This window comes from Podarcis gaigeae, assembly GCF_964106915.1.
Source record: "Podarcis gaigeae genome assembly, chromosome: 12".
In the NCBI taxonomy this organism is placed as follows: domain Eukaryota; kingdom Metazoa; phylum Chordata; class Lepidosauria; order Squamata; family Lacertidae; genus Podarcis; species Podarcis gaigeae.
The window spans coordinates 35959508-35970393 of record NC_139688.1 but is presented as its reverse complement, the minus strand read 5'-3'; the positions used below and the strand labels follow the sequence as shown (position 1 = coordinate 35970393).

Here is a 10886-nt window from a genome sequence, read left to right as displayed (position 1 = left end):
AATTAAAATTTCCCCAGGAGATCACCTATCCATGCCTGCAGCCATCATGTCTTGATTTTGCCCTTTCAGGTATTTAAGAAAGTGAAAACAAAACCAGGATGTTTGCAAAAGCAACGAAGAATTTTGTGAGAGAAATTGACTGTGGAGGAGACTTGATCCCCGTATCTCAGCTCAATAACTTGGACAAATTACAGTTCCTGAACATAGTGACAAAGAAGAAGAAAACCTGGTGCTGGCAGAAACCCAAGTATCATCTCTTATCAGTCACATTGAATGATGTGCTTGCTAAAGATGAACCCATAAAACCAGGTAAAATTAGTTACACGTTGCCACAGGAGATAAGGAAGTATAAAGTCCAAGCCGTTAATAAAAAAGTATTTCAAATCAGACTGCAGAAGATTTGCCCACTTTAATTTTTGAAAACTTTTAAATATTCAGTTTCGTAAAGGCAGATGTTGCCGTGTTAATGCATTTTAACATGTTCTTTTAAAGTATATATAAGATACTAATAATTTTTCCAATGCAAACACAAGTGGAATTTTATTGCACTTATGTTTTTAAGTGGCTATCAGGCTTTTCTGTATTTCAGATACACATCCTCAAGTTAGTAACTTTCAGAGGAGTAGGTCTATTTCAGAAGAAAAACCCACAGCATTTTTATATGTATTTGTTTATTGATAAAAATATGAATATACCACTAACTTTATAGAAAACATGTACAGCAAATATAAAACCCACAGGAAACACAAGAAAAATGGGAAAGCAAAAAAATTACAAGGAAATGGCCAATCACATAATATTCATCCAGTTGAAAAGTCCTGTTGACACACACTCACAAATAATACTAAGTATAATACTGATGGCACTTCACTCCCAATGTTTCCAGAGTCTTGTGACACCTCACAGACATATAAGATTTATTGTGGTGCAAGTTTCTGTGAGCTATAGTCCGTTTCATCATCAGGTGCAGTCAGGATGAAGCAACTTCAGCAGAACATAGAATCGTAGAATTAAAGCATACTATGATTTCTGCTTGTATTTCCAATCTAACGTTTCCAATCTATGATTTCTGCTTGTGTTTCCAATCTAATGTTTTGATGGCTAAGCTACTTCTATGTTTTTGCTTGTTTTCCAAGTGGTTGTGGAGTCTGATTTTGTGAAGTACGAGGGGAAGTTTGAAGACTTTGTCAAAGGAAACATTGAAACTTCATTTGGGACGATTAATCTAGGAGCTGGAGGAAGAGGTGTTGTGGAAAGCCAGTCGTCATTTGGAAATCTGAAAAAGCAAGAAGCTGACTTGCAGAAGCTTATGAAGGATGTCAAGGGAAAGTAGGTATTCAGCTTCAAAGCTGGTATCCTTGTGAAGTTTTTTTTAAAAAATGCACTTAATATTAAGGCAATGTAGTTGAAGGTGCAATATTTCCACCGTACTTTCCAAAATTGTGAATTTTTTTATATAAGTATGTATTTGTTATGAAACAATCTGCATACTTAAAATCAGAATTAACTGACTTTGCAATATGTTTTGCCATTTTGCTCTGATGGAAGCTCTCAAGGTAAGCTATTTTTTTTTTTTAATGTCCATAACTTCTAAGGGGTAATTATTATTATTTCAGGACACTTTTAATGTGTGATGTTCTGTTGTGTTGTTGCTGGGTTTCTGTACATCAGAGATTTCCAAAATTCTTGTTGTGACATTAGAGTGTTGGCTGCAATGTGTAGGTGCGTTGCACGAATGCTCTCCGCACTCCTCCGCACTCCTAGTAAAACTGACTATGTCGCGAAATGATGCATATCTAAAAAGTGTGACACCAGCATGGAAAGTTTGGAAAGCTCTGCTGTATATTATGTTGGAAGCTGTGCAGAGTGGCCAAGGCAACCCAGTCAGATGGGTGGGATACAAAAAAAAAATATTTTATTAGCTGAGTTAGTCTGTTATGGCAAAGGCAACAAAGGGTCTTCTAGCACATAAAACCTTTAAAACCCAAAAAACCTTATGCCATCATAATTACGATAGCATGATCGTTGGTGCCTTTACTGATCTTTCCATAATTGCAGTGAGCTAAGTAACCACCCAACTGGGTGTGGCTTTTAAATGGTTTTTAATTGAGGAAGATACAGAACAAGGTACTGCCACAACCTGGAAAGCTGTTGGGCCAAACTGAAGCTTTATAGTACGGATCATGCTTTGTAAGCATGCCTGAAATTAATCCACTGGAAAGCTGTATTTTGAATTGGATTAATAGACGAACTAACATGGGGCTCTGCTTGGTGGAATGTGACAGAGGATTAGATTAGTGTGTGCTGGTCTAGTTAGCTCCCTTCCAAGGGGATAAAACTTGGCTTTATATAATTGCAGACGGTGTTTTGGGTAGAGGGAATGAGGTGGTGGTTTATTGCTCCAGCACGCTGAGGAGAGACAAGAAACAAGATTCAGAGTTCAAACCCCTTTGCAATTTCATAACTATATGCTATGGGGATTTTTTTTTCACCAAAGCAGTAATTCTTTCCATCCCCAACTCTTTTGTGTATATTTGTGCTACTCCTGATCAACATCTGTAGAAACCTACTGCTTCCTATGGAATTGAATAGCCATAGAATGAATTATCCTTGGTGTTGATTAGTCATATAGACTTATTTACTGATGTATGTCAGTTAGGTGAAGTCAAGAGGGGATAGGTAGAGAGCATCTTACTATAGACAGCATCTTAAAAAGCAGAGACATCACTTTGCCAATAAAGGTCCGTATAGTTAAAGCTATGGCTTTCCCAATAGTGATATATGGAAGTGAGAACTGGATCATCAAGAAGGCTGGTCGCCGAAGAATTGATGCTTTTGAATTATGGTGCTGGAGGAAACTCCTGAGAGTCCCATGGACTGCAAGAAGATCAAACCTATCCATTCTTAAGGAAATCAGCCCTGAAGGACAGATTCTGAAGCTGAGGCTCCAGTATTTTGGCCACCTCATGAAAAGAGAAGACTCCCTGGAAAAGACCCTGATGTTGGGAAAGATTGAGGGCACAAGGAGAAGGGGACGACAGAGGACGAGACGGTTGGACAGTGTTCTCGAAGCTACCAGCATGAGTTTGACCAAACTGCGAGAGGCAGTGGAAGACAGGAGGGCCTAGTGTGCTCTGGTCCATGGAGTCATGAAGAGTCGGACACAACTAAACAACTAAACAACAACAATAACAAAATACTATAGATTATAAATAGTATTTATACAACCTTTAAGAAGAGAGACAACAGCAACGTGTTTGGAATCCTATGCAGAGAATGCGTGTTTGGAATCCTATGCAGAGAATGCGTATTTGGAATCGCACAGAGCAGGGCAGTAGGTAGCAACAACAACAACAACAAAAGGGGGTAGTGAAAGGACTGAGTACTAGGTCCTGCTTCTCACTTGTTTAAACAACCCTTCTGCTTCAAATACAACCTCCTTAAGTGGCTTTTCCTTGGAGGACCATCTGGGATTTGTTACAAATGTTTCCATGCAACATCTAGTTCAGGTATTGAGTCTCCTTGAAACAGAGGAAGGAGCAAGAACTTTTGCACATAACTGTGCAAAAGAATGAATATATGCTTAGTTGCTATCCTCTTAGATTTACCTGTTAATTGATATTAGGATGCATTTTCTAGGCACTGTAATAGCTAGCTTGTAAAAGCTTGCTGTAATTGACATTATTAGCTTAACAGTGTGCCATTAACAGGTTTCTTTGACTATAATGAATCCTGCTCTCTGGAGATTATTAAGGAAGTCTACAATCTTCTTTGGGGAAATATTTTTTCCCATTCTCTTGGCACATTGGGACATGATTACCTATTAATACCATTAGATTTTTGAAAGGATTGCCTGCTCCCATACAAACCAGCCTTGTTGAGACTTTCATCGGAGGTTCTTCTTGTGAATGCCTCTGCTTGCTCACGTGACGTGGCTGGCTGCCAGGCATAGGGTGATGCCCCAGCTATGGAATTGCATCCTCAGATTGATTTACCAGACACTGACAAACTAGCAAGGAACATCTGCTTGCAAAACTCTTGTTTGTGCCTCTCTGGTTTGCATTTTGCCACCAAAGAATGAACACTTTATCAGCCTCTTACAGATCAGTGCTATGCACGTAGTTCACGGGTTGTCAACCTGGTCCCTACCAACCACTAGTGGGCGTTTCAGGATTCTAGGTGGGTGGTAGGGAATTCTACAACACAAGCTGAATCATCCTTCCATCGAGCACTGATGGGCAGTAAGGAGATTTTTACCATCAAGAAAGATGCATTAGTGGGCGGTAGGTATAAAAAGGTTGACTACCCCTGTAAATATATTTTTTTTCCTGGGTAGCAATTTTTGTCTGTTTCATACTCCTTCCTCAGGGCTGTTAATCTGCACAATACATTGCTGCAACAAATGCTTGAAAGAAAGCATGAAGTTCTTTGTATCCTGACTAAAAGAATAGTAACAACCCAGAAATGTTTAATATCTGAACATATTCAGACAGAAGAAAAAATGGCTAGTATGGTGGGGATAAAGACAAAAGTTATCAAGGTAAGAACTGGGGGGGGGGGGGGAATTGAATGCAGTTCATTATAGATACGTACTGTTGAATTGCACCTCGCACACATTTAACGTGAGTGATTTCAGTTTTACGTACTTGGCGGCTGGCCAGCTGAAATCGTACAAATTAAATGCACGCAAGGCAGAGAGCTGAAGAACTCTCAGAATGGCTTGCCAGGCTTTGGGAAGCTTTTGTGTGGACTCAGGGAGGCAGTCACAAGATCTCAGATAGCCCTGCAAGATATGGCGAAAACCTCCCCAGAGCCCAGTAAGCAAGGCGGAAAGCACCTTGCGTGGGGCAAGATCTGCTCGGCGCACCAACTTCAAAAAGGTAGGGATGCTTGCACGGGATACATTCCAGGGTTGTTTTGACTATACACAATTTTGGCTTTATGCACAATCCCCGGAACATAACCCCTGCATAAGTTGCAGTTTGGCTGTGTTTTCCTAAAGTAAACTGTGACATGTTCCATTTAGCGTCTTAAGATTATCTGTGCTGTTATAGGCCCCTGGAGCTTTCCTGCTTCTGAACAGTTCTTCACAAGTATGCAGTGATTCCACATGCCGAGGTGCAGCTCTGTGGGACATTCTCCTACGGAAGCTCAGTTGCAAAGAAAGTTTTGCAATGATACATTCCTTTAATTTCCTCGTTTCATTTCGGCACATGCTGGGGAAGCTCCTTATGGATTGCCCCCTAAGTCTAATCAGGGGTGAGAAAATCTTTGGCCCTCCAGATTCTTTTGGACCACTACCCCCCACCATTTGTAACCTTGGGCTGGGGGAGCTGGAGCCCCAACAACATCCAAGGAAGCCACAGGTTCCACATCCCTGGTCTGCTTACTAAAAATTACATGGCTTCATAGAACTAAAGTTCTGTATACATGTTTGTGCCTGCCCAACCCCCCAGCCCCACGACTTTCTGCTGGCAGGTGTTTAAGAATATTGGTGCCTATGAAAATAAAAAATCAGGATTACTCTGGATCAGTGCTAGCTGGGGTGCCTTTGGGCAAGATACCTCGAACAGGCTCCGCTCTCTGCACCCATCTCCACCTTGCCACTGCCCATTTGCTTGCCCTCTCCTTCTGGGTGCAATCTGCACGACCACCCAGAGGGAGAGTGCAAAGCAAGTGGAGAACATTGCTTTATTCTCGCCCTGCTTGGGGAAGGGAGGCAGCCAAGGAAAGGAAGAGGAGCAGCAGGGCCACGAAGCTCAGGAAGTCAGTAGCTGGTCTCTTACAAAGCTTTGTACCCAGGTGCCCAGTGATGCTGGCCTCTGCCCTTGAATCTGCTCCAGATTAAGATTTTGAGACTGCTCCTTTAAAAGAGTGAACCCTGAGTGATCTGAGGGACATTTGTCAGGATGCTTTTCCTAAATGTGTACTTAAGACACTGCAAAAATGGTGCACCATCTTTTCAATGTGGAAATATTCCTATCCAGGTTGGAAGCTATATATTAGCATAGAGGTGCTTTGCCAAACCTATATCACAAACTCAGGCTAACAATATAAAACACTTGCGTTGGACTGAAGTCCTATTAAGTCTACTGCTCCGGTCAACGGTGTAGAAGCTCACAAGCAGTGTTACAGAGATGGTCCCACATGGCTGTGTCTCTGGTACCCTGGTAAGCAGAAAGTTATATACTGCCTCTATTGCTGGACGATCAATATGTAGCCATGGAGGATCATTCTTATGGTAGACCTGTGGGCAATTTCGATAATGGTTTAAAAACCAATTTAAACTGTTTGGGCAAAGCCAACTAGTAGAGGTTGGTATATTAGGACAAACGGGGCACTGTCCTGCCAAACTCAGCTTGCCCTCTGACATTCCTCATCTGTCTACCCTCTTTCTTCTGCACCAGGCAGAGCTCTGCCTGTCCTTGATACTGGTTTCACCTAAGGCTTCTCTAATGGGCACCAGCAACTACCTGTGGCCAACCTTGTGGAAACAAATTCTGTAACATCTGCACCCTGTGAAAAAGAACTCTTTTTTGTTTTCTGTTTCATCAACTTGTGTAACTGGCTTAGAAAGGATGGAGAGAGCCTTTTTTGTGGTGTGTTTGTTTTTTGTAGTGCTACATAACTAAGTATGTTGTTTATCTTGACATTCATTTTGTCTGCAAGTTATTACTGGCACTGAATTAAGCCAGTGTAAATTAAAGAGCGGATTAATATCTCCCTCAGGTATCAGTGAGTGAAAATGGGAATGTGATAAAGGATTCTAATGTGATCTTGGAGATCCCTGCTCCCACAGCTATTGCTTATGGTGTAATAGAACTTTATGTAAAGCGTGACGGACAATTTGGTAAGTAATATGTTCATCTTCTTCCCTTGAGCAGCATTACCAAGCTCTGTAGCTTGATGAGCGATGCATTTTTGCTAGGATTAGGACATGATACAGTCAATCAAGTTGTTCACTGTCCGATAACTTTTGAATAGAGTTAGAGGGGAGAAACAATACAAGGATTTGGAAGTGTACACAGTTGCTTAAAGCCATTCTTGCCTTTGCTGAATTTGAAAATGCACTTACTTTTAAGAGGGACTCTGTCCACAGTGTGTTGTCTTGGGCGTATTACAAAAGAGTCTTTCTGTTATCGTAAATGAGCAAACGTATTAGTGACACAAGAGTTTTCCTCCCCAGCAGATCCATCTGTCAGAGTCGGTCTTGTTCTTTTGCTAACTCATTCAGCTGCTATAATCCATTGTTGCTCATACACCATCTGCTTTTACAGTAGAGTTTCTCCTAGCCTTTTTTCCAATCATTCCCCTCCTGCTGAACCTCTATAGTACTTCATAAGCACCCTGCAGGGTTTTGTGTATTTTTTGGTGGAAGTTTCAGCAATTTATGGATGTGCAACACAAAAATGGAAGCAGAGAAAACTTCTTCCACTTTGTTCACTGCCTCTGCCTCCCAAACCTCCCATGGGACTCAAAGCATCAGGCAGGATACAGTTAAAGGAGTTCTTGAAAGGGAAATTCTTTTTTTAAAAAAATAATATTTATTACTTTCCCAACAGTTTAAACACTACAAAAGAAAAAAAGAGTTAAACAAGATAATTCAGTACAATACAAAAACAAAAACACTACATAACACCAACACTAAGACATTAAACTAACAAAACAAAACAGAAACAATTTAAGACACATCAAACAATTTCAATATCTTATCTTTCATTCACTGGTTCCAACGACCTCCTCACACCTTCCTTTTTGTATTCCACTTCTGTTAATTGTTTCAGCAATTCATTTCCATCTTCCTCTGTTTTCTGTCCTGTAATTATCTTAACATATTCTAACCTTGTTTTTCCCTTTAATACACTAATAATCTATTTGTACTTAATTCCTTATAACATTTCTACTAAAGCCATATAACTTCATTCCAACTTGAAAGGGAAATTCCCACCTTTGCAGTTGACACCATCCAGTGAGGGTTGCCTTATTTGACCTGCAAAGGATGATCTGACTAGTGCAGGGGAACCAATTTGTCAAATGGGTAGGACCACCCACCTGTCAATCAACTGACATCATAATGGTCAGGGGTGGCCCAAGACATTTGGGTATCTGAGGCAGACCCCAGAATGGCGTTCTCCTTATCAGGGAAGATCTACATCAAGAACAACAGGAGGAGAAGGAAGATCAACCCTGCCACCTTGCCCCATGGGTGGGCTGGCTCTCATAATGGTGTCAGGTGGTTTGGCACTTTGACGTTCCAAAGTCAGGACTTCGAAGCACCTTGCATGCAGCAAGGTGTGGCTATAATGAAGGTCTTTCCCTTCATTTTAGCTGCTCCTGTGCTGTGCTGATACAAGGAAGGAAAAAGCTATTTTAGCATCACTTTACTGCTCGTGAAGGTGCTTTGAAGCCCCAACTCGAGGACTTTACAGCACATTCAAACTGAGCAGGATTCAGCACGGGGGTTGCGTTGAAACCACTGCTTGAAACAGAGGGGAGAACTTCATTTTAGCAGAGGTTTCTATCCTACTTAACACTGGGTTCACCCGAACCATGCAGGATTTACCTCCCTGGCCAATTCTGCTTTGTACAATGCTTTAGAAGCTCCCAACAACCAAGTGGTGATTTGGCACTTCAGAAGATGCCCAAGGGGGCTTTGTAGGTGTAGGGTGGGTGAGTAGGTGTGGCTTGCCCAAAATGGCTTTGTGGGCAGGCAAGGTTTGGCCTGTGGGCAAGACGTTCCCCATCCCTGAACCAGTGAGAGGAATCAAAGGTTTCCTCATTACGTCCCTCCAGAGTTGGTGACCTGCAGTGCCTCAGACTTATATGTGTCCATGTCGGAACTGATGTTTGAAGGACCTGATGCCTGAATTGACCCTTGCCTGCTGGGGATCTAGTTTGCAGTGATTTCAGACAGAATTTCTTTTCTACCATTTATGATCCTCTTCCACTTGCTCATCCTTCTCAGCAGTGCAAGAGTATCTTATAGGCTTGCCTGGAACTCATTTGACATTGGCAAAAGGCTAGTGAAAAGATCCATCTGAGGGGCAGGTTAAATGCAAAGCCTTCAAGCACCTCATTTGTTTGCAATGTTCATGGGTGGTAGCATAGGAGTTTTATTTGGCTGATATAAGAGAATGGAGCAGATATTATTGTTGCTGTAGTTGTCAAGATATTCTGGTTCATCTCCACATATCAATTTTAACACTATGGATATAATTTGATAGAGTGCTTGTGTGTATGCACAGATCTTAAGATGACAACTAAGCATGAACATTAATGATAAAATATTAACATTTCCAGCCTCTATATCTTCTCCCTGTTGGAATGGTTTGTTTGATCGAGATAACAAGTGCAACACCCTTGGGTTTATTAACTTCTGTCCTCTTTGTTGCTGCCCTGCCCTTTTTGGTATTTGGTGATCTTATCTCTCAGGCGTCATATAAGATGGATGTCTCCACTATCTCAGTTTATGTATAGGGAAAGTTTTTAATGTTTTATTATGTTTTTATGTGGACTTCCGGAGGCGGCGCGAATGGCAATGGCTGCCCTCTTCTAACCGGGAGAGGGAAGCTCCGCTGAAAAGGGTCGTCCGCTGCGGCGAAGCGGAGACCCACTTTGAAAAACCACAGGCGGCAGAAGCCTGTGGTCTCGGGACCCGGCGGGCGCCAAGAGCGACCCCCAAAACGTTGAAGGAACCCCGTAAGGGGCTCCGGATCGCGGAGGGGGTAGCGGCGCTGTGGGTCGTTTCGCGGTCAACGGAGCGAAGCCGCGTTGCTGTTGCCGGTGAGCGCTGACCTCTCTTCCTGAAACTGCTGATTCGGAAAACAACAACCCGTGAGTAAATAAGGACTTTACAAAATTTGGAGACTCAAAAACATTGAATTTGGCTGAAAGCGGAGTGACGAAAAACAGGAAGTCCGTCTTCCGCTAACACTGAACTTGAAAGCAAAGAGCTGGAGGAGTGGAGGCAAAGAGTGAACTTTTACTTAACTGATCTGGGCATCCATGGAAATTACTTTTAAGCAGAATAAGGATTGTAAGCAATTGATTTTATGACTTTCATTTGGACTGTGTTACCTTTCTTCTATTTGGATTACAACTTAAGCAAGAAACCCAGGTGCTGGAACTGCCTGAGTAACTGAGTAGCCAGTCTGCAGGGTTGGATACTTTGAACTTAAACTTTGAAACAATCTGAGGGAGCTTGAACTGGCTACTTTGAAGCACCTCTTGGAATACCAGTAAGCACTGTTTGAAACATTGTGGCTTTTTAAATATTAACTCTGCTAAAATCTACTTTATTGAAGGTTCCTGGACATTAAATTAGATTTTACTAACTTTATTGGAATTGATCTCTTCCCTAAAGACATTTTAAGCTCCCCCTAGAGGATTTGGGATTTACAGCAGTGACATTGTTTTACTTTCCTTTTCCCGGCCTCCTGTTTGACTGCCACCATCTGGGCCGTTGTTTTCTCATGGGAACAACTCAGCTTGACCTTGACTTTTAGATAACTTTGGAATGAGTGGCGCTAGAAAAAAGGGACCAAGAACTAGACAAACAACTTTAACAACTTTAACCGCAGCCTCTCAGGCACGTAGATCATCTGTGCCTACTTTGCCTTCGGAGGAAGAAGCTGCTTCTCTGCCACGGGCAGGGGAGGAAGAAACTGAGGAATTACAATTGGAAGATATGGCCTCAGGAGCAACTGGCTCTATTTTAGAGAGAATTCTTGAAAAATTGGAGTCTTTGGATAGAAAAGTTGATCAGCAAACAGCCAAAATTGATCAAAATACAGAATGTTTAAATAGACTAACTGGACAAGTTGCACAGAATGCTCAAGCAATTGGAGAACTGAAGGAGGCTGCAGGTGAAAATCAGAAATTGGCTG

General features: G+C 41.9%; 1 protein-coding gene across 3 annotated transcripts in view; it reads left to right on the top strand.

Moving 5' to 3' along the window:
- The window catches only part of GSDME (gasdermin E), a 33236-nt gene that overhangs the window by 7672 nt on the left and 14678 nt on the right, over nucleotides 1–10886 (top strand). For all 3 annotated transcript variants that reach the window (XM_083705949.1, XM_083705948.1, XM_083705950.1), the window contains 4 exons: nucleotides 70–309; nucleotides 1137–1329; nucleotides 4369–4540; nucleotides 6730–6850. In XM_083705949.1, the coding sequence (XP_083562075.1) occupies nucleotides 99–309; nucleotides 1137–1329; nucleotides 4369–4540; nucleotides 6730–6850 (697 nt within the window). In that variant the 5' untranslated portion in view covers nucleotides 70–98. The remainder of the gene's footprint in view (nucleotides 1–69; nucleotides 310–1136; nucleotides 1330–4368; nucleotides 4541–6729; nucleotides 6851–10886) is intronic.